The sequence below is a fragment of the Ochotona curzoniae genome, unplaced genomic scaffold (genome assembly GCF_017591425.1).
Source record: "Ochotona curzoniae isolate NIBS_2020 unplaced genomic scaffold, NIBS_Ocur_1.0 scaffold_3890, whole genome shotgun sequence".
Classification (NCBI taxonomy): Eukaryota; Metazoa; Chordata; class Mammalia; order Lagomorpha; family Ochotonidae; genus Ochotona; species Ochotona curzoniae.
Genome location: NW_024467115.1, coordinates 23,029,813 through 23,054,839, shown reverse-complemented (window position 1 = coordinate 23,054,839; position 25,027 = coordinate 23,029,813). Strand labels below are relative to the sequence as shown.

At 40.8% G+C, this 25,027-nt stretch overlaps 1 protein-coding gene across 5 annotated transcripts in view; it reads right to left on the bottom strand.

The window, feature by feature from the left end:
- Positions 1 to 13,968, bottom strand: part of AIG1 (androgen induced 1) — a 253,351-nt gene extending 239,383 nt beyond the window's left edge. For 4 of the 5 annotated variants that reach the window (XM_040965526.1, XM_040965527.1, XM_040965529.1 and 1 more), the window contains exon 1: positions 13,731 to 13,906. In XM_040965526.1, the coding sequence (XP_040821460.1) occupies positions 13,731 to 13,871 (141 nt within the window). In that variant the 5' untranslated portion in view covers positions 13,872 to 13,906. Of the gene's footprint in view, positions 1 to 13,730 lie in introns of all 5 variants that reach the window. The other variant, XM_040965525.1, reaches the window with a different exon arrangement.
- Between the last annotated feature and the right edge of the window lie 11,059 nt (positions 13,969 to 25,027).

Sequence of the window (25,027 nt, the reverse complement as noted above, 5' to 3'; positions counted from 1 at the left end):
CTTTGCCAAGTATATAATGGCAGGTGGGTTGGAAACTATTGGGAAAATGAGTAAGGTCCCATAATGGAGGCTTATGGATTTTGTGCATGAGAAATGACTCCTAGAACTGCAATGCAAGCACTCACAGAGAAAAAAAAAGAAAAGAAAAAGAAAACCCTCTCTTTCACAGAGAAAAAGAACTCGGTTTGTGACAGTGACCCTACCTTTTTCCCTAGCACAGGCATCTAAAACACAAGATAACTCTCTCTCACCAGGAGAACTGAACAAATGAGCCCCTAGTATGTTAAGGGCAAGGGGGATTCACATATGCTATCTCTAGATTTGACATCACATTATATTAGAGCAAACATATGATATCTAACCTTTGCGGATTGGCTCATTTCCCTTAGCGTTATGGTCTCTGGTTTGGCCCATTTGGCCATAAAGTAATGCATTTCATTTTTTTTTAATCGCCAAGTAGTATTCCATAGTGTAGATGAACCACAGTTTCTTTATCCAGTCCTCTGTTGAAGGGCATTTAGATTGCTTCCAAGTTCTTGCGATTGTTGATTGTGCTGCAATAAACATTAGGGTGCATGTTGCTTTGTCATATAGCAAGTCTTTTGGATATATTCCTAGAAGTGGTATTGCTGGGTTGTATGGTAGGTGAGTGTTTAATTGCATAAGTGTTCTCCATAATGACTTCCATAGTGGCTGCACTAGCCTGCATTCCCTCCAACAGTGGAGTAGGGTTCCCTTCTCTCCACAGCCTCACCAGCAGGTGTTGTTGGTAGTTTTCTGTATATGGCTGATTCTTTCATGCATTAGGTGGAACCACAGTGTTGTTTTTATTTGAATTTCCATTATTACCAGAGAGCTTGAGCATTTTTTCATGTGTAACTTCACACTTACTTGTACCTAATGTAACAAGAACTTATGATGTAATTCATTAAGTAACCATCCACAAGAGGAGGATTGTTTATAATCACCTGTGATTGTCAATGTCCATATATAACTGTTATTGGTACGGCCCATAAACAACAAAGGCCTAATCCTCACTGTACCTATATCAGGGCCCCAGGATACAAGAATTAACCTACAAAGAAATGTTATTCTTCTACATGGCTGGGAGATATTCCAGTGGAAGCATGATGGACTTGGAAAAAATTCACAATGGACACACATTATGATTCCAGAGAGGAGAACAGAGGGGAGGAGAAGCCACTGCCAACTAAATCGTACCAAAAAATAAATACATAAAAATTATTTTTAAAAAGAGCACAGGGGAAATGTGGCTTTCCCTTTTCTCTTGCTGTCTCGTGTGAAGGGAACCCTCACCATGTAGACAGAATAGCAGCAGAGGCTAATATTCTCTGTCTCTTGGCTAGAGAAATCAAGAAAGTGAACTTTTGAAAGCTGGAAAATATGATAGAAATCACAGAGTGAAGAAAAAGGGAAAAAAGCAACACATAACTGTGCATAAACAGACACAAGCCCTGCACATGCATGGAACAGGCCTGGTGAAGCATAGCAGAAGTATGAAGAACTGACCTGCCACGTAAACCAACGCCCATGCCCCAGACTAACCCTGAGAACAGCAAGTTCCAGTGATATCCAAAAATCAGAACAAAATATTTGAAAATTCCATGGATTCTAGAATCTCCATAAGCCGGAAGCTGAGGTCTGAACCTAACCAGGTTGGTTGCCTACTAAAACAAACAAAATAAACATTCTTCACAAGAATTTAGTAGGGCTAAGTCTCCTAACATACTCTTCAGAATGTTTAGATTATAATCCAAGATAACTTGGCATATGAAGAGTCAGAAATATTACACCAATGTTCGGGGACGGGGACGGACAATCAAAAGATGCAAACGCCCATATGGCACCAACGTTGGGACTATCACATCAGGACTTTACATCAGCTCTTCAACAAGTCTCCATGAGGTAATAATTCAAAACAAATGAAAAATACTTTATTGCTGAGAAATGGCAACCCAAAAAAGGATCCATATGGGCATTTTACAATCAATATATGTAATATCTGAGACTTCAAAATTCACCAAATGGGCTGGACACAAGATGGATGACAGAAGAGATAGATCAAGTTGAAACTCTATAAACCAAAAGGGGATTTATAAGGAGGAGGGTAAGCAGGGGCATAGCATAACAAGCTAAGGCTATACCTGAGGATGTATGAGGCACCACCACCCCATATGGCACCCATTCAAGTCCTACCTGCTCCACTTCCCATTTAGCTCCCTGAACCCACGTGGAGACCACATTCTCCCTGCTAAAGGCTTGAGAAAGCACCACAGAGCAGCCGAAGTCCTTGGGCCCTTGAATCCACATGGAGACCAGGAAGAAGATTTTAGTTCCAGGCTTCAGCAGCCCAATCCCAGCCATAGTGGCCATTTGGGAGTGAACTATCAAATGAAAGATTTCATTCTTCTTCTCCATCTCTCTAACTTTGACTTCCAGATAAAAATAAATACATTTTTTTAAAAAAATAACACAGAGGGAAAACAAAGAATCTTAAATCTTCACCACTAGGACAACAATCAAATCATAGCAATTCCATAAGAAGATATTAAGAAAATACAGACATACATAGAAATCTGAGTTTTTCAAAAGGCTTACAGATAACATGCATTATGAAGAAATTACATACAACCTCAAAAAACATTTTTACACTTTAAACTTACCTATCTAAGAAGGACACCAAAAGCAATAGCAGTTGAGAACAGAATAAACAAATGGGACCTCATCAAACTAAGAAGCTTCTGTACAGCAAGGGAAACAATCAACAAAGTAAAAAAGCAACCCACAGAGTGGGAGAAGATCTTTGCACACGATATAGGCGATAGGGGGCTAATTTCCAGGATATATAAAGAACTTCAAAACAACCAAAAAACCAAAACAAACAAGCCACTCAAGAAATGGGCACGGGAAATGGGCAAACATTTCACAAAGGAACAAGTCCAAATGGCAAACAAACATATGAAAAAATGTTCCAGCTCCCTAGCAATAAGGGAAATCCAAATTAAAACATCGATGAGGTACCACCTAACACCAGCAAGATTGGCCCACATAAACAAGAACACCAACGACGCTTGCTGGCGAGGATGCGGGGAAAAGGGAACCCTACTCCACTGCTGGTGGAGCTGCAAATTGGTACAGCCTCTATGGAAATCAGTCTGGAGAACACTCAAACAACTCAAAATCTGCATACCATATGACCCAGCAATAGCACTCCTAGGAATATATCCAAAACACCTGTTTTACGACAAACCAACATGCATCCCTATGTTCATTGCAGCACAATCAGTAATTGCAAAAACATGGAAGCAACCAAAATGCCCATCAGCAGAAGATTGGATAAGAAAGCTTTGGTTCATCTACTCCATGGAATACTACTCAGCTATTAAAAAAAACAAAATGCAGTTCTTTGTGGCTAAATGGGTCCAACTGGAAACTATAATGCTAAGGGAAATGAGTGAATCCCAAAAGGTTAGATACCACATGTTTGCCTTGATTTAACCTGTAATTTTTTGTTTGGTTGTTTATTATTTTTTGAACCTGTCATTGATACTGTCTCAACCCAGATGTTTCGAAGAAGGGAACTTGCATTATTTTTAACATATTGTTTACCCAATACTATGTCAATTAATTCCATAATGTTGTATATTGATACTGAGGCCTTGTTGGGGCTTTTAACTGACCGGATCTTTACTCTGTTAGACCTACCTTCAGACCATAGAAGGTCGCCCCAAGAGGCCACTGAACTTATCTGGACAATAAGACGCTGAACTTTATGCTAGGCATGTGTTTGCAAGCAATGAATCTCAACTGAACTTGAACTATGGTTATGCAACAAGGTGGAGGAATCCACCATGGGGGGAGGGGTATGGGAGGGGTGGGGGGAATCCCCAGCGCCTATAAAACTGTACTACATAATACAATGTAAGCAACAATAAAAAAAAAAAAAAACAAAAAACAACTTACCTATCAATTCCATTTTTCCATGACCTTCTTTAAAAAGCCTCATTCACTTATTTATTTGAAAAGCACAGTTAAAAGGTAAGAGAAAAGGAGAAACAGAGAAAGAATTTCCTTCCACTGGTTCATTCCTCAAGTAGCTATAACACCCAGGTCTGTGCCAAGCTGATGCCAAGAGCCAGGAGCTCCATCAAGGTCTCCCATGTGGGTGACAGGGGCCTAAGAACTAAGGACGTCTTTCATTGCATCCTCAGGTACATCAGCAGGAAGGAGAATCAGAAGTAAACCAGCTGCGACTTCAGCTGGAGCTCATACTGAAAGCCAGTATCACAGGCAGTGGTTTCATGCACTGTACCTCAATGCAGACCTCTCTCCATAAACTTACTGAGCTTCTCCTATAATTAAAGAAATACCTGGCTGAAAATTCTCAAACTCAATAAAAAGGATTGAAGATTCAAGAGGCTCAGTTAACCTCCATCCATATAGACTCACCAAATTTCGCCCATTTATATTGTAATTAGAATGATGAAAACCAAAGATAGAAAAGACATTTTACAAACAACCAGAGTAAAACAATATATAACATTCAAGAGAGTAACAATTTCAATAATCACAGATTTCTCATTAGAAATCAGAGGCCAGATGACAGGAAACAACATCTTCTAAGAGCTTATAGAGAAGAACTGCGAATCAGAATATTATATCCAGCAAAAGTATCATTAGGAATGAAGGCAAAACAAGCACATTCCCAGATGAAGGAAAACAAAGAGAATCTGTAGCCAGTGGATATCTTCTTAATGAGATGCTAAGATAAATTTACAGGCTAAAGGGAAATGATACCAGAGGAAAACAGGGAAATAACACCTGAAGAACAGCAATACAAACACAAATTTAACTCACTAGGCAAGTAGGAAAGACTGTTTTACACAATAAATTCTTTAAAATATTTTACTGCTAATAGTGGAAATCACACCACTAACTACTGGGTTTTAAAATCATTTTTAAGTATAACAATTATCACACAAAGTATAGAGGGAAGAGTGACAAAGTTTGTATAATTTATTTGAAGTATTGTTAGCTATATATGAGCTAATTCTTGCAGAAACAATATAATAATACAGCAAGATACATATGTACAGGCAATAGATAAACTAAAATGAAATACAAAAAACATTCAATAACCAGCAAATGGCAGAAAATTAGTAAAACAGGAGCAACAGTAGAAACAACAAAACGGAAATACAAATAGAACATAAATAATCAAAGAATAAGGCCTATTTTCAGACATTTTAATAACTGCATTAAATGAAGACTTACTAAATTAATAGAGATTACAAAAGTACCTTATTAAGACTTAATTATGTATTTACTATAGGAAAAACTACTTTACATGTATATGCATAAATGAAAGAGATAGTATGGAAAACCATATACCATGCCAACAATAATCATCATAGAATCAGAGAACCTAACCAGTATTAGACAAAGACAACTTTGGAGAAATGAACGTTACTAAGAAAAAGAATGACATTTTATAGTGAGGAAAGGTTCAATTCTCCAAAATACTTCTCATGCCTAAATTTCAAAGGAAAGTAGAATATACAAAGTGATGATTTGTATTTTGAGCAATAAAATAAAAAGTTTAAAATTATAACAATTGAAATTATCTTACAAATTGTCTCTGTCCATAATTAAACTGGAAGTAATCACAGTTAATATACCAGTGAAACTTCAAAAGCACAAACATGTGCAATCCATTATAAAACAGAAAGTCTCAAACAATTTTAAATAATAGTGAAAATTTATTAGTGCTAATAAGATGCAGCCAAAGTTGTTCCTAGAGGGAAATTTATAGCATTAAAATGATCTTATATCTGAGGAAAGTCCCATATGGGTGTTGGTTTGTGTTCCAGTTGCCCAACTTTCCATCCAGATCCCTGCTTGTGGCCTGGGAAAGCAGTTGGATGGCCCAAACTCTGGGACCCTGCAACCACATGGGAGACTCAGAAGAAACTCCTAACTCCTGGCTTTGGATCAGCTCAGCTCCAGCCATGGCGACCACTTGAGGAGTGAATCAGTGGATCTTCCTCTCTGGCTCTCCTCCTCTCTGTAAATCTGACTTTCCAAATAAAATAAATAAATCTTAAAGAAAAATACACTTTAACACAAAGATTGATAAACTGCCTAGTTTTCATAGTTTATCATAGTTTATTGATGTGTCATATATGGATACCATGGATTACAACTCAGAAATTAACAAATTATTGATAAACACAAAACACAGATGAATCAGACATATACTATGACAATTTTTTAAAAAATCACCAAACTGAAAGATTTACTTTATTTTCTAGAAAATGCAAAAATGAAGGGACAGAGAACTAACCTGTGCTTGATAAGATTAAGGGCAAGATTATTACTATAAAGGAACAACACCAAAGAGTAGCTTTAGGTGATGTGATGATGACTTCTGTGCCTCTGTCAAAACTTACAGAACTGTAAACTATAAAGGGAAGTTTTTGATGTGCATGAATTATTAATAGGTTTGCAAAAGTTATATATATATATATATATTAAAATTCTGAATTTTTAGGTATAAGCATGATTGAAAAAGCAAGTGCAACATACCAACATTGTTATCTCTGTGTCACACCTGTAATTTCAAAATAATTTATAGACATATGATTTCTTCAGAAACCATAGTTGTACACATAGAAGTGAGAATAAGCACAAATGAGGGTCACTGAATAAGACATTTGAGAAAAGGTAAAATTAAGATAAAATTCATTTCTGGTGCCAAAAAAATTGAAACTCTTGCAACTTTTTCATAATGCAAATTGTTCTGAACTTTTTAAAGTGCTTACATATGTATATATAGTGTGTATATATATACACACACACACACACACATATATATATAACATGACTGTATTTGTGTTTCTGTGTGTATAGAAAGTTCCAGAATAAACAGCCTCTTGGAGCACTAAAATCCTAGGATGCAAGAATAATAAGCAGAATTAAGACAGAACACACTTTCTTCCCTGTGGTTTCCTGTGTTAAACCCATTTACTCGATGACTGTGTATATTGCTTCTAAAATTACAATTTTAAATTACAACACAGCGCTACAGGTCCAAATATAAACCAATATGAAGGCATTAGAAACTGACTTTTTAGAATCTTGTGCTTCCATTCAGTATCCTGTTCTGCCTCACCACAGATTAGACCAAAGAATGTCTCACTTTGAAAGAATGCTGGGTGCTTCACGCCCTGGGACAGGACTCCCATCCAGGTGAGCAGTAAGTTCTTCCAACAGTCTAGTCACAAGCTTCCCAGAAGAAAGGCTACATTATTATTGAATTCTGAAGCAGTTAAGATTTTTCCAGGCATGCCTGGATCACAGGAACAGCTGATTCAATGTGGAAAATTATACTATTGTTCATGCTCCCACAGAAACATGTCACATTTCAGAGGAACATAGGGAAACAAATGAAAACCCTCAGAATAGTTACCAATTTTGCTAACTGCTATTCCAGACATGGGAGAAGGGCAGAGATGAGAAAAGAAGTGACCTCAACTAGTGGTCAGATGACTTTCTGTAACTTCAATAACATTTGCAACAAAGAAAGGGAATGGGTGATTATATCACCCACTATTTCCCCAACTCTGACAAAACCAGGCCCCTAGTTCATTTCTGATCCAAAAGAAACACTTGCAAAGAAACTTAAGTGAAATCTAGGCAAAATATTATTCTCCCAATTCTTCCCCCAGGTTAGGAAAAAAACATCAACTGAATCCTTGAAGGTTATGTGCATAATTCACGGTCAAGCCTAAATGTCTTGAAGGAAAAAAAAAAAGTGCAGTTTCACCCTTATTCAAAATAAGACAAAATAAAAATAGAAAGAGCTATTTAATTTGGTTCACTGAGTAGAGATCAAACTAGCGGTCTTCCCAGGGCGCTCTGTGGTTGTAACGGACACTACTCACAGCTCACTAGCGCAGTTACAGAACAATGTACATCAAACTACTTTACGTCCTACTTACTATAAAACTAGGAACTAAAGTCAGTCATGTCTGTTTTGTAAGAATTTAAGTAAGTACATGACCAACTCAACTGCAAAATTTTATGAACTCACAAAGCTCATTTTGTCTCTTTAACATTTCTCTAAATGTCAAAAGTTTTCAGCCCATCTAAACGCAAAAACTAATGTATCCTCTAGTTTTATTTGACCATTTCCTGCCCTTCCAGCACATCAAGCTCTTCCACAACTAAGCTCTTACTCACCCCTTTCCTTTGTGGTTTTCTTAAGTTCTTTCACAACACAGATTTCAATGATTTATACACAAAAGAACAAGGTTATATTACCTTAAACTTCCCCAAAATGCCTTCATCTGGTCAAAATACAAGACCACTTTTTTTAGCTATATTAAAAGATGAACAGCAAGCAAAATAGTATTCCTACATGTTTTGCTAAGACTCAACCAAAGGCATACCTACGTCAATGTCTTTTATGTGAGGATACAAATGATAAATAACTTTGAGAAGTTAGTGCTTTGAATGAAATGTGTTTTTCCTGATACATAGGCTGGCTTCCTTTATTTCAAGTTTAGGGACACCGCAGACAAACCTATATTGCTTTTCATCTTTGTTGCTCTGAAAATCATCTAAATGGGTTTTTCAACTGCAATAACCAACACACCACTTGTGTCTGTTAAATATTTTCCTTTCTTTTAGAGTAGTGATTTTCTACATATTTTCAGTTATGTCACAGTAATAATCACCTTAAATATGTTTCACAGTAGTCAGAATTCTTACACTAAGATTGGTTCCATAGCTATTGCATGTTAAATTACAAAACAGTGGGACCTAACATAGCATTTACCAGAAGATCATTTATCAAAGAAGGTACATAAGAAGCCCCTGTTGCTCTTACTAAAATGCAGATCCTGCGTGGGCAGGCAACCTAGCTTAAGATGTCCATGTGCAGTATCAGAGTTCAAGGGTTCAATACTCCAGCTGCTGACTCCAGCTTCCTATTACTCCAGACTCTAGGAGGTGGTAGGGATGGCTCAACTATGCTGCCAAATAAGCAGGCATTTTGGGTTGCATTCTGGATTTCCAGCTCTGGCTCAAGTCCAGCACTGTTCACTGTGGGTATTTGGGGAAGGAACAAGCAGCTGTTTTTCTGTCTCATTCTCCTTATCTCTCGTTGCTTTCTCTCTCATCCATCTTTTCTCTTAAACAAGGGAAAAAATCAGTTAAGAAGTAGATGCCCAGAGCAGTGGCCTAGAGACTAAAGTCCTAGCCTTGAATACACCAGGATCCCATATGGGTACCGGTTTTAATCCCGGCAGCCTCACTTCCTATTCAGTTCTCTGCTTGTGGCCTGGTAAAGCAGTGGAGGACAGCCCAAAGGCTTGGGTTCCTGCATCCACACAGGAGATCAGAAGAGCTCCAGGCTCCTGGCTTCGGCTCAGCTCACCTCTAACCATTGCAGTCAACTGGGGAGTGAATCATTGGACCAAAGAGTTTCTTCTCTCTCCTCCTCCTCCTCTCTGTATATCTGATTTTGCAATAAAAATAAATATCTCTTTAAAAAAAAAAAAAGGTAGATGCCAATTCAGAAGAAGCTGGAGGTACTGCGTTTCTAATAGACTTCCAGAACGCCATTCTGCCAATGCATGAATGCCAAGGCAGGAGAAGAGGAACAGTGAGAATGATGCAGCCTAAGAAATTATAACGCCTCAAACAGGGTCTAGCACAAACTCCAGCAAATGGGAAATCCAGATCTCCACTTCAATCTTCAAATATAAAAAACGAATAATAATTTAATGTACTATCAATTTAATTTAAAAGAATAAACATCCAATCCATGTTTGCAAAGTTGATACTCATACATCTGCTGAACAACCTATTACCCATATCAAACATACATAAAGCTTGTTTTTTTTTTCATTCCTATTATTTTGAATGTTTTGGGAGTAAACAAGAACATTCACTGAAAAGTTAGAGAAAGAAAGTTTCCAGTTATTCCAATATTTACCACATAGCTATTATCTTCTAAGTACTAGTTTGAGGTCCTTTTTGATTATTTATGTTGTTTTTTCTTTTAATTGTTACCTTTGGGAAGACTTCTTTCGTAACTTGGGAAAATTATTACTTGGCAACAAGATATAAATGACATCATGTGAAGCAAATTCATCTGCCCTGATACTAAGGAAATATCGCAACATCAGCTCATTTGGATCTTCTTTCTTTTCAGTTCATTCCCAGTCAAGAGTATTCCTTCTCTTGGCTTGGCATATTGTATAATGATAGTTTCTGAAATACTTTACAATATACAAAAGGTCTAGCTTCTTCAATGCTTTTTCAGCCTTTTTATATTCTCATTGTGCCTGTTGCTACCTGCATACACTTCTCCTCCACACGGGTTCTTCAGTATACAAAGCAAAAACCTGTACTTTGTTCCAAGCTAACATTAACCAGTTATCTAATAAACAGAAAGATGAGCTGAGTCAGTGCGTTTATTTCATGTAAGTGTAAAAACAGCTGTGTTTCCTAGATCAGTGTAAGATCTGTTGTACCAGTTTTCCACTGCTGCTGTAACAAGTTTCCCAAAGTTCAGCTGCTTAACTGAAACAAATTTTTCTTGCACAATTCTGGAGGTCAGCTGTCCCACCTCAGTCTCCCTGTGCTGAAAGCAAGGTGTCAGCAGGGCCATGTGCTGGGAATTGTTGGGGAAAATTCTTTCCCTTGGCCACGCCTTCTTCCAGCTGCCATGCACATTCCATGGCTACCCAGCCTCCTGCACGGTCAAAGCCAGCAATGGGTGTGTGTGACTTGCTTCTTCGGTCACGTGTTCCTTCAACTGACACTGTTACTCTGTTTCCTGACTCCATTATTATTTTTTTTTAAGCTGTATTGGCCAGAGGTCCACCCCAGTGATGACAGTGGATTCAAGTGGGTGAACAATACAATAAGGTCTGCGCTCTCAACTCAGTCTGTGACCTCAGTTTCCCTGAGGCTCTGATTCTCCTGTGATGACACTCTTATTCAGAAAGAGAGGGACGACAGCTGGAAGGGCCGCTGCTGCTCCCAGTCCTGGTGGCCTAAATTTCCCAAAGCGTGTTGTGGTAAAGTGATGCCATAGAATACACAGTCCAACTGTCACCTGGATAAATACCCTGACTCGCAGCTGTCTGTGATCCAAATCACTTAGCAAGAAGTCCTTCTTGTTAAAATCTTGAAAAGTGAAATACCCTCCTAAGATGGCTCCAAAGAACATCAAATCATTATAGGTATCTAATCCAGGGGTAATATTGCTTACTTCGTTTTTTTTTCTTTTATTATGCACACAAAATAGAGGTAAATTATAGTAGCCTAGTTTTTTTCATGCCATAATGGAAGATTGACAAGTAGGTTGTTTTAACAGCTGTACAACACTTAAGCGCTAAGGACTATAAATCTCTAATAAAAAGGGAAACACTTAACATGAGTGCTTTTATGATGTACTTTCTCGCGGGAGCTCTTCGGTAAAGGTACTGACTATATTTCACTCAGGAATCACAGAGTATAAAAAACAAGTTGGAAGACTGACTAAATGTTCTATAGAAACTGAATCTAAATATGAAGCAACGTGGAAGTTTCTAATTTGAATTTATAGTTTGAGTTCCAAAATACACACAAAAAAGTACATTTATGATGAACGACAAGTTTATTTAAAACAGGTAAACCCAGTCCTCAACACTGATATATAAATCATTTGGCAGCATACCAAGAACGGACTCCACTATGGTTCTGTGCCACACAGAGGTTATGAGATACATTATTTCTTGCAAGTCTTGTTCTGTAACGCAGCGAGCAACGAGCAACGCAACATGAGAAGCTGTCTCTCCTGGGTTAACCGACACCCTCAGTTTCTCTCTCTGCCCCACTTGTGGTCCATGAAAACAGCATTTCAGACTAGGGCCCACCTGAGCACTATGCATTCTACACGGCTCGGATAGAGTCCCCTTCTGCACTTTAGCTAGGTACTGCTGCTTTACTACTCAGCTGAGCCAACTCTAAGACACATTTGACTTGGGAACAGGACAAGGCCGTGAGTCCAAGAGGAGTTCTGCTCACCTAGAAGTCCTTAAAAAAAATCTATGTACGTGTTTTTCAATAATATCTAAACATCTCTAACACATTTAAACACCGCAAAACTTAACACCATTTTTGGTACTCCGTATTTGCTCTATTTGTTTTACATCCATGTTTATCAGAACCTCAGGGCTGCAGACTTAGCTCATTCAACCCATGAAAAGTATCTACTACAGGATACAACTGGCAAAAGCAATCATTACTGACAAACCAATCAGCCCACTAGGACTTTGGAAACTTCCCCAAGTTCCTTTCTTGGTCAAATATTAAGACAATTCCAGTAACAGTCATCTGTTTCCTGAATGTTAAAAAGGACAGAAAAACACAGCTCAGTCTGTTGGGTGATTAGCCCTGGGATGAATGAAGAGGCACAAAGGACAACTGGCAGGTGTCAGCCAAGGTCACAGACGGACTGAGTCTGAAGGAAGAACCGGAAGTTGAGGATCTGAAAACACCACTGTGCCTCTCCTACATCCGGGGAAGTCTCTTGCACCTAAGCCTATGTGCATCACTTGGAGGATGCTGCGGAACAGAACTCGAGTCTCTTTCTGCAAAGGCCTAATCTGGTGCAAAACACAGGTATTTCTAAAACCACCCGACTGCATTTCTTTGAGACATCCTAAGCTTTTAGCAGTTTCCTCAGTCAGGCCTCCAGCCGCCTTCCTGGAAACGCAGGCTCAGTAACAGGCATGTTTCCTGGTGTAGTCGCCCCTGTGTTATCAACCTTGAACAGAGCATTTCAGGAACTGCTTTGACATTTTCTCTGAGACCCTCAGAATGCATTTAATTCTTTGATTTCAACCCTTTGACTAGAGAAGGCAGTCCTTGAATGTGTATGCATGCGTGACAACCTTATCCACCTTGTCACCCAGAAGTTCCTTAGTCCACGCTAACACTGGGCCTAAGGCTCATGTCAATTCTCGATGGATGCCATTTTAGTAGAAATTAAAAAAAAAAAAAACAGTAATAATAACCTGAACTTGTCAAACTACCATGTTGCAGGGGAAGAACAGCTGCTTATGCAAACCACCACATGGGAACAGAGATGGGAAGGTGCAGTCACACTGGGGATGCATTTTGATACTCTCCCCTAACATTACTGGGGAAATTCCTGACGATGGGCCAAGAACAGATGTAAAGAGGACAACTTTATTAGGCTGGGAAGACTGGGCGCCCTCAGGTGAAGCTCCAAGTAAACACCCTGTTTCCTTTCTCCCCTGCAGGTGTATCCCACAGTGCGTGCTCCGAAAAGCATCTTGAGGTGAAGGGGTCTGAGGCCACTCAGGAGCAAGCTCCTCAGGATGCTTTATTGAACAATCTTCCTGTGTCAATCCTTACACACAGGCGCACATCCCCCTCCAAAGAGCCCACCGCTAGGCTGTGCCCCACCTCTGTGCATCCCCCAGCTGGCAGGTGGCGGAGGCTGTCGCACCAGGCGCCAGTGAGGGGCAGCCAGGCCTCGACCCGCAGTCCACAGGAGAGAGGTGAGCACAGAGGTGGGCGCTGGAGTCGAGCGCGCGCGCGCGCGTGTGCAGGTGCCCGCGCACCCACCCACGCACGCTGGGCACGGGCTGCTGGGCTGACAGGAAAAGGGGAGGGGTCGGCCTTACCAGATCAATGAACGTCAGGAATTTCCAGCTCCCGCCGTAGGTCTGATGCGAGGGCATTTCAATGGCCTTGTAGTTGCACAGGATAGAGCAGTAGGACAGCAGAATGGCCACCCGCAGCACCTGGCAAGGGACAAGCGCCATGTTCGCCAGAGGCCTGGGCTTGACTGGGCCGCGAGGAGGGCGGGCTGGCGGCGCCGGGCGCGCGGGGAGGCGGGCACCGTGGGAAGGCCGGCGCGGGGCGGGGGCTGCGGCCGGGCGCGCGCCCCTGGGGACCGGCGCGGCCACGAGCGCGGGGACGACCTGCGGGGGCCGGGCGCTGTTTGCGGGGCCGCGGGCCGCGGCGGGGCGGGCGGCGTGACGTCATGACCGTCGTCACCCGCTTCGGCTGCGGCGGCGTCCGTCCGCGGGGTCCCCGGAGACCCGGCCGAGGGGAGGCGTCCCGGAGCGGCCCGCGAGGGGGCGGGCGGTCTCCCAGCTGCTTCCCCCCGGCTCGGGGAGTGCGCGCGGAGCTCGGGGAGCCGCAGCCGGCGGCGTCCGCCCGGGGCCGGGATGCCTGGCCCGAGGCGCGGACGCGCAGCCCGGGGTGCCGGACTGAGGACCGGCGCTGAAGGCGGGGAGGCCACGGACGCGGATCCAGCTCCCCGCCGCGAGCCCGTGGAGGGGGTCGCGGCTGACCAAGCTGAGTGGCGGGTGGGAACGGGTATGTGGGCTGTCCTCTTTTTAATTGTTTTTCTTTTCATTTTTAATTTTTTGTTGTTTTGTGGGTAGTGAGGAGTTGGTTGGGTTTTTTTTTTTTTTTGCGCTGATGTTTGAACACTTCCTAATAAATTCTAATAAATTCTACTTTGAAGGAGCCTGTGGTGTTCCACCAGAGCGTGTGAACTTAGAATATGAAGTGTGGATACGAGCCTTACCAGTACAAAAAGAGAGGACTGTCAGATAATTTTGCCGCTGTAGATCGTATTGAACTTAGATGGTTCTGAAGTTCTGTGTCAAACCCCTCTCCCGCGTGTGTCATTTAAGATTTGTTCATTTACTTATTTTGCGCACACGACAGTATCAGGGTTTAATGGCAGGAAAAGAAATGTAAACTGTAGGCTTTCTGCCTTCCAGTTACTGTTGTCACCCTGAAGTTACATCAGTCTGTGGGCAGTGTTTGTTTTATATAAATCATGATCACATTTCAGCCAACCAGATGCGGGGTCTAGTTATGAAAGGACCTCCTAGGTATTTCCTGTGGCTCCATTTAAAACAGGTGTCCTCTACAAATAGACTCGGAGTCAGAGGAGTGGCAGGGAAAGCATCGGGTTAGAGGTAAAGAGAAATTGCAAACCATGAACGTCTTCCTGAATGTTTCCCAACAAGATCTAAGCCTGAAAGAAACTGAATTTTTTTTTTCAATTGACATTGCAATGGTATTAACAAATTGGTTTCATTAGAGGATTCTGCTCCTAATGCCAGATAATGTATAGCCACATCTCCCCGTAAAAGTTGAGTCTGTATTTTGTGTGCCACCTAGCTACATATTCATTAGCTTACAAATATTTAGTGAGGAAGGATGACCTAGGGGAGAGCTAGCTAATTTAAGGCCTTGGTCAGTTACCATGGGCCATGGTAACACTGCAGTTTCCTATGTTGTTCCTATGTTATATTTTTATAAAGTTACTCATCAGGCTCTCTGTGCCTTTGAAACAGAATTTTCTATAAAGCTGTTTAAATGTATTTGTGCTCAGTTTTTTTTTTTTTTTTTTTTTAAGCAAATACTTGTAGCACTACAAGGAGTGTTTTGGCCCTGTTCTAATTAGTATGCTTTGGTGGTTTTATGATTCTCTAACTGTATAGTTTTGTGTTCCAAAAGACAAAGAAAATGGAAGGTAGGCCTTTAGCCTGGAGACTGAGATGCCTGGGTCCCGAAGCACAGAGGGCCCAGTGCCTGCTCGGGCTCAGCACTCCGCCAGTGCCCTCGTCGGGCAGTTCTGGGAAGGCGGCAGTGGTGGCTGAATTAACTGGGTTCCTGCCACCTGCATGGGAGACCTGGACCAAGTTCCTAGCTCCTAACCTTGGCTAGGGCTGAGGTCTGACTGTCTCAGACATTTAGGGAATGAACTAGCTGTTGGGGGAACGCTCTCCCCCACCCCTCACTCAACCTCTCTGCCTCTCAGGTAAATAAAATTTTAGGAAAAAACATGAGGCATTTGTATAAACTTTGTTGCAAACAATTTAGGAAAATGTCACTGTACACTTTCTGGAATTTCTAGATCATCATTAAGCTAAATTTGTTCACTTTGTTTTTTAAACCATATCTAAAAATCTCATGTTTTACAGATAGTCTTAGTGAACAAGTGTATTAATGGCCCCAGAGATTGTATTTTTACAATGTAAATAACACAGTGGGAGTATTGATATTAAAATTTCACTTTAAAGGTTATTTCTTTAATGAACCCCAATACAATATACTCTTCTGAGTATTTACAGTGATTCCAAATTGGGTTTAGACACTACTAATTTTGGTTGTACAAAAGAAATATCCACACAGCACTTTTGCAACTTTGCCATCAGCTACATAATTAGTGGAGGAAAAAAAGCTTTATTCAGTGAAGTTTCATGGAAACCAGTCAACAGAAGAAACACTGAGGAAATACTACAAGACCCTGTTTTGATTCCTACTTTCTTTGGTTGTTGACGCTTTCTCTTGAACTCTATATTATTTGAAGATATCCTTCTTTAAGAACTTCTAAAATGTTATATTGAATCTCCAGTCTGTTTGTTTGTTTGTTTAGAGGGATGCTGTCTGACATTGGTAATGATCAAAAATTTGTATTTTGGAAATGATGGGACTCCCATATCTTATTTGTTGTACTTATCTATTTAGATAAGTAATTTTTCCACTTTGTATGTCCCTCTGAGAAGCTTGAAAACAGAAAAAGTCTTCTCAGTATCACAGCAAAGTCATCCTAACATTGTTTATGTTTTCTGCATGACAACAGTAGCATACTCATAAAGCTAAAATAGTAAAGTTTTATAAGTTAAACATTACCCCCACTCCCATCACCCTGAGAAAATACTAAATATTTAGCATATTTCTAGCAGTCCTTTTATAATATGTTATACAATTTGTGTCACTAGAACTTTTTCTACCTTAAGTTTAGCGAGAACTTTCTGTTGTTATTTAAAACATTACGTGAACATATCATATTTTGCTTAAGCTTTTCCCTCTTTTTGGAGATGTTGAGTGTTTTACCACTATATATACACTGTAATATCCCCAAATTGAATTCGGAAGACTGCTTTTTAAGGATATTTGAAACTCAAAACCAAGTATGAAGCCACACTTTTGTAGACTTGTTCACACACGCTCATATGAGCTGAGATAGCCAAGGGAGTCCTTTCGTCCTGGACAGCAGTTGGGAAAGATTAAGAGAGGGAAGTAGGTAAAAATTACTGATTTTTGTCCCTGCAATTGAGGCTCATGAGCGCTTTAAAAGCTCTCCTGGATACAAGAAGCTGTGCCAGTGCATTTCAGCAGCCAGATTTCTTTTTCTTGCTGTTAACCAGGGAGAGTTGTTTTTTAAAGCCGTTCCAAGCAGTTATGTTGATGTGGACAGCAAAACTTTCCCTGATTTAAAAAAGGAATTGTATTTCCTGTAGAGGCTTCTAAAAAGATGTGAGATTTCTAGACACCAAGAATCCTATGGGGCTCATTGAAATGTGTTAGAGAGAAGATTACTCTCAAGTCATCAGATGAAGCTCACAGAGACCAAAAAACATCCCCCACTCTGATGCTTTGTTGGTCAAACTCCTCGCCTAGCTTAGGCTCCTCTGCTTCCCATGTTCCCATCCAAACTCAACATGTCCAGCTACTACATTTTATGCCCCTGGGAGGCAGGATACAGCTTCACGTTCTGAATGATCCACTTGGATCCTTACTGGTGATTCCAATCATACATTCAAATGTACTCAGTCATTTTTTTTTTCTCAAAAACTGTCCCTTCAGCATTGTTCCTGACCTCTGGAAACAGGACCAGCCTGACATGATAGAAATATCAGGACGGGGCCAGATGTCTAAAGGATGCCTGTCTCTTATCCCTGCAAATATAGCAAGTTGAAGGAAATATACTTATCAGAATTCTGCTGTTTGGCAATACCGTGTGTAGTTAGAAGAAATGGATGGACATTGGTGACTGGTCAGAAAGACCTCCTAAGATATTCTAGAATTCTAAAACATTAGAAGGTTGCAAAGTTTCCTCCTCTCGGAGGTACTGGAGTCATTGCAGAGTTCTTGTTTTGCTGAGTCAAATATGTGGAAAACTAGGACCAGAACCAAATTGCTGTGGGAAGCAGAGGAGGGCAGGCCACCACACCTACAAGCTATCTCCTCTCTTCCACTGCCTTTAGCCTCTCTCCTGAACAAGTAGTGAATAAATAATTGAAAGATCTTTTGAGATCTTAACCTCAAGCCCTTCAGGACCAAGCACTTATTTAACAAGGCTAGATGTAACAAGTATCATTGAGTCTATGAAAAATAAGAGCCAAAGCGATTTACTGTGTAACAAAGTCATCTTACTCCAAAAATTTATTATAGCCTCGTATTGGTTCATTTTCCGTTGAACTAACAGCATACCCAAGACCAGGTAATTTCCAGATATAAAGGGAAGAAGTTTGTCTCACTCATGACCCGGAGGCTGGAAATGAACATTCAGGTGGTAGCATCTGAAAGGACCTTGGGTGCCGACACAGCATCATAGACAAGGGAGAGGGCGTGTGTGAAGGAAGTAAAATGGAAACAGCATCCTAGTTTTAAAACAACCTATGAGAAAGGCAATGATTCCCCACCCCCACCCCCCATCCCGCATCAAACGAATCACCTCTTAAAGGCTCCACATCCTAACACCACCACAGTGGCAACCAAATTTCAGTGCAAGTGTCACAGATGAAAAATAATTCTCAAAGCACTAGATTGTGTCAGCCAAACAGCAAAGAGTGAATGTGTGTGCTACACTCAGCTAGCAGGCTGAAGGTCAGAAATTGGGTTATCCTTTGGCAAGTACATGATTTAAACATCTTACTGAAGGTGCCTGCAGAACCAGGCCAGGCTGTATCAGAACACACTCAGTGCTTCCCATTGTGAAGGTTAGAACCATTTTAGCTGGGACTGAAAAATCCCATCCTTGAAGCTGGAAGGAGGAAAACATGAGGCTGAATTATTTAGAGTGGTGGCTGAATCTGCTAGCTGCAGGCCACAGGATGAATGAATGCCCCTTGTTAGGTTGAAGGTAGAAATGTGCAACAATACAAAGTTAACTGTCCATCAAGGAATTTTTGCATAATGTTGCCACCTCATACGACTTCCACCATTACCTCATTGGCTGGCATCAATTCACATGGGCACAGCTTGGAAATGATGCCTCCAGTGCGGAGGGAGGGCATCCCTAGGCCAAAGCCAAGACTCCATTGGAAGAAGCTTATGGAATGAATTGTGTTCTTAATAGAGCTGTGTTTCAGTTCTAAGCCTCAGTACCTTAGAAAATGGTATCATTGGGAAATAGCCATTGCAGATCTAACTGATTAAGACAATGTGCCTATAAGAAAAAAAAAAAAAGAAAGAAAGAAAGAAACACAGGGAGAATGCCTTGTGAATGCAAGAGCAGCAAGTGGCGTGGTGGCCAGGGAACACTGAAGATTGAAGATGGTGGCCAGAAGCTGAGAGAGACACAGGAAGCACTCTGCCTTATGGCCCACAGAAGGTATTAACCCTGCTGACAGCTTGCTTTTGGATGTCCAGTCTCCAGGACTGTGAGAAAGTAGATTTGTTACTTGAGCCACTTCATTTTTATTACTTTGTTATGGAAACCCTAAAAAGCCAATACAGGAGAGAAAATAAATAATAGGAACCACTGATAATTACTAAAGCAAACTCCAATCAATAGTTCCAGTAATTTGTTCTTGAACCATTTCTCAGATATGATCCTTCAATTTGGTTTCTTCTGCCATCATCTGATTGAAGAAACTTTGTTTACTGGCTTTGCTGCCTCCCTCTTGCCTCTCCACATTAGCCTTACCAGTACGACAAGAATTATCTTCCTAAAAAAATAGATCAGCTCAGATTATTTTCTGCCTGAACAATCAATGGTTCCCTGTGGTGTCCCAGAAGCCTCACTCCCTTCATATGGCATTTTGTGTCTTCCAGGTTTAGCTGTTCCTTAACCAGCATTTCCACTTGCATTTTTGTATCTTGTTGAAGTTATGTATTCCCCAAACTCAGCATTAGCTTTTAGACTTCTGTGCATCTCAGGCAGCAATGATTCGTAACATCTCTTTATTGAAGTTTTGCTCATGTCCCAAAGACCAGCTCTGGCAGAACTATAATGACACCTGTATTTGCATAGTACATTAGGAAGCGCTTTCACAATATGCCAAATGTACTGTAGCATCTTCTTCCAGCACCCAAGCCACCTAGCCCTCTTGATCAGCCATACAAAACCACCATCATCAACATACAGGGATTACCTTGCACCCAAAGCGCCAAACAACAGGTGAAGGACTTAGCAGTGTGTTTTCCCTGGCTTTTGTGGAATGGGAAGGCTATTCCCCAATAGTTTGAGATTACATGAAACATTTAATTAAGCTATGCTCTCTGAGCCCAGACTCTGTCCATAGAAGGCAAGGCTTTGGAGGAACTGGATAAAAGCAGTGTCATGGAAATGTGGAATGCAAGGATGATGGGATGGGTTGTTCCTTCCTTACCATATTAAGCAACTTTTCGCCCTAGATCAAAGACAGCTAAAATGTCTCCAGTCCATTTATTGGCCCCCTGTGTTAGTCATCCACAAAATTAGCTGAAAGTTAGTTTTATAAGCTAGCACAATAAAAGTCCAACACAAAAAGGAATTCAGCAAAATTGCACTGGGTGTCGTCAGTTTGCTTTTAGGAGACGTGAAGTTTGCCATGGAAGATGGCAGTGTCAAGCAGCACTGTGCAGTGCCAAAAGCCAGTTTAAATTATCTGCAAAGCTGGCTAACCCAGAGCCCAGAGAACATTTGACTGGTCGCTGTAGGAAGAACGGGGCCCCAACAGCTTACCCAGGCAAAGGCTTGTCTGACACCTTCCCCACCAGGAGTTAAGTATCCAGTTCTTATTCCACTTATAAGTGTATTTGTGCAAGAAAGGCAGGTGAATTCCTCATGTCACTAGCAGCTAGAATATGAGTTAGGGAAAACGTCAGCTGCATGAGGACACTGGAAGGTGACATAGAATGCAGCAACTTGGAATGTAGTGTTGTGGCGGCCATGTCAGAATTCCAAGTAAAGTCAGAATCTTCTGGAACTTCTCATTCCATGCTTTTCCCAATTCCATTGTGTATTTAATGTCTGAACTTCAGTAGCCATGTGATAAACATGAAGGAAGCAACAGAGACTCTGAGGGTCTCAGAGTTGCATCACTATCCTGCTGAACCTGGGTGAATGGTATTCTTCCAGAATTGTGGGATGCAAGAAAAAAACCACAATCCATATTTATTTAGAACAATTTGGTAGTGTGTGCTGCTATGTTGCAGTTAAATGATGGCACAAAGATTTGTTTTGAATTATATACTTGTACACACACACACACACACACACACACACAATCAACACTCATGTAATACAATCGGCCAGACTCTAAGTGTATAACAAATATAAACTTTATATCCTCAGCTAGGATGAGTACTACTATTATCTTCATTCACAGGAGAAGAAATTAGATAACCCTTTCAAGAGCACAGAGCCTAAAAATCGTAGAGCTGGGCCATGACACCCCAGTAGTTGTGACTCTGGCCAGTACCCCATGCTGCGTGGTGCTGCTGGTCAGCTCGTATCACACTCTAGGTCTTAATGCCCACTCTGCTACTGGCAAGCTGTGTGCTCTGAGCTTCTACTTTCTCATCTCTCAGAGGCAGAACTCCCTCCTCTACCCATGGCCAAGGCCCTATGTGACAGAATATTATCTCAGGCGGAAACAATGTCTGAGTTCCAGCGTCTCTGAGGACATGATTGTCTGATTCATAAGGATGAAAAAATGACAGATAAGAATTTCAAGAGTCACAAGCCATTTTATAATCATTTTCATACTTGCAAATGTATTGTTTAGCTTTTTCTTCTCAATTACTGTGCCATTTAATTGCATGACATCTGGAGTTATCTTTTGAAAATGTGAACTCTGCCTTAAATGCATGTTTCCTCAGAACCTCAGATAACCCTTGTACCCATTACTACTTTTGCAGAAATTGTCAAGGTTTATTCATTTTTATTTGAAAGGCAAATTTATAAAAAGAAGGAGAGAGAGAGAGAAGAGAGATCTCCCATCTATTGGTATACTCCCCAATGGCTGCAACAGCCAGAGCTGAGCTGAACCAAAGCCAAGAGCCAGGAGCTCCCTCTGGGTCTCCCGTGTAGGTACAGAGGCCCAAGGTCTTGAACCATTCTCCTCTGATTTCGCAGGTCATAAGTAAGAAGCTGGATGGGAAGTGGAGCAGCTAGGACATGAATCAGCACCTATGTGGGATACTGATGCTTGAAGGTGGAGGATTAACTTGCTGAGCCATCGCTTCAGCCCCTTTCACAAAAATTATCTTTGGCCCAAGATCCATCCAAGAATTATAGTCATATGTATTTGCTAATATTACAGCTTAAGTAAAGGGATTGTTTTCTTGTTCCAACTCTTTCTTCCTTTCTTAAGATGTATCAGAAGCCAGATTTGTTGATATTATAGCCATAGGATGATAGACTCTGAGTTAGAAAAAATCCCAGAGACTGCCCAGTATTCACTTTGCATTTCATTAATGGTGACACTGAGACTCAGAGGGGGCAAAATTACTTGCATGAAGTCACACTATTAGTTGATAACAGAAATGGGAATGAACAGACTTTCTTTTTATTTGATTTCAAGTAATACTCTTTATTTTTCCCAGATGCTTTGTTTACATAATGATTGAGCAGAAGGTACACTGAATTTCTATGTTCCCAGGTACTCTGTCCCCCAGATTCTCAAATACTTTCCCCAAATATCGGTGTCTTGCATTAGAGTAGTACATTTGTAACAATTAATGAGCTGATTAAAGAATCACTATTGCTAACTGAAGTCTGTAGTTTACTTTCAGACTCAGAGTGTAATGCAGTATTTGTTTAGATATTTTTTTTTGCCTGTTTTAAAATTGGGCTGTACACCTACCAGCATGAGCTCAAACTGGGGGCAGACTTGGCTGGGACAGGGTACAGCACCCTCTGGCAAATGCCAAGGTAAGACAGGCCATGCTGAACTAGGCCATAGCTCCCACCAGTACATGTAAGACTCAGAGGAGCAGGTGGCAGGGCCAGCTCTGTTGGAGGCAGCGAGGACTTCCCTGCTGAGTCACTGTTCCTCCTGATGAGTGTGAGAACTGGGAATGGGGGCAGACCAAGCTAGACAGGGCTACAACCCCCTTTGGCCTGTAGGTGAGCAGGTTTAGGGGGAGAGACAGGCTGGACTAAAGCGACCATATCCAATGGTGCATACATGAGCCAGAGTAAGTGCAGGCTGCTTAGGCTTTGCTACTGCATCAGATGGAATGTCTTTATTATTAATATTAATTATTAATAATATTAACATTGTGTACTAGTGCCAATAATATTAATACTAATATTGTTTATTATTAATGCAAATATTATTTGTTGGTATTTTATTATTAATATGAATGTTATTTATTAGTAACTACAACTTTTTAGTGTATTTCGAAGTTAGCTAGTGCAATTCCTCCAACTTTGTGTAAGTGTGTGTGTGTGTGTATGTGTGTTAACTATTCTGCTTCTTCTGTCTCTCCATATAAACTTTTGGAATATCTTTTCAGAATAATGTACTGTTATTTGACTGACCTTGCACATCACATTAGAAAGAACTGATGTCTTAACATGACTCTTACTCTCCAGCAGCATGAATATATCTGCATTTATTCTCTGATTTCTTTTATCAGGATTTGTCCATTTTCAGCATAGTTGTTACACAGATTTTGTTAAATTTATATAACTGTTTCTTGTTTTGGGTGATAATGTGGATTGTTCTTCTTTCCTCCTCCCGTCCAACTGTTCATTGCTGTTTTACAGAAAAACAAGACTTCTGCCCGTAAAACTTGCATCCTTGAGATAGGTGCAATGATTCAACTAGCTAGTCCTCCACGGACAAGTGCCAGCACCTCATATCGGCACTGGCTCATGTTCCAGCTGCCCAACTTCCCATCCAGCTCCCTACTTGTGGCCTGGGAATGCAGTAGAGGATGGCCCAAAGCCTGAACCTGCATGGGAGACCCAGAAGAAACTTCTGACTTTTGGCTTTGGATCTGTTGTGACCATTTGGGGAGTGAACCAGCAGCTGTAAGATCTCTTACTCTCTCTCCTCTTTGTAAGTCTGCCTTTCAGATAAAAATAAATGAATCTTATTTTAAAAGAAGTATCATCTCTGAGCAAAATCAGCTTTATATCTTCCATATAGGACACCTTTTATTTTTTTTTCTTGTCTCATTGACTTATCTGATATTCCCAGTACAATGTACAATAATAGTGCTTAAAACAGTTATGATTGCTATGTTGCCAGCCTCAAGGAGACAGTACTTAATTTCTCAGCAATAAAAATATTAGCTGTAGGGATTTTAAGATTTGTTTTTTAATCATTTATTTATTTGAGGAGAGGGTAAGGAGAGTTCTGAGAGAAAAAATCAGAGGGAGAGACAAAGATAGGGAGAAATAGATAGGAAAATGAACCCCCATTTTCTGCTTTACTTCCCAAATGCCATAACAGCTGGGACCGGATCAGGCCAAATCTTGGAACCAGGAGTCTCCCATGTGAGTGGCAGGGTCCCAGGTATTTGGACTGTCATCTGCTGCCCAGCAGGCATATTACAGGAAGGTAAAAAAATCAGAGGCAGGAGCTTATCCAGGGTGCTCCAGTATAGATGCAGGTATCCCAAGCTATGGCTTAACCCGTTCATCAACAATACCCACTCCATTTAGAATCCCTTTAATGTCCATGAGGAGATATGCATCACTTGTGTATTCTTTTTTTTTTTTCTTCATTAACCTCGATAGAGACACTTACCAATTCTATTAAGCATTCCCCAGAAACAGCTATTTTTTTTTAGCTTCGTTTGCTTCCACTCTAATTTTTACTATTTCTTTTGTTCTGCACACTTAGTTTTTCATTTGCTTTTCTTTTTCTAGTTTTGTAAGACGCAAGCGTAAATTTTCATTTTAAAATCTTTTCCCTAATGTGTGCGTTCGATACTATAATTGCTC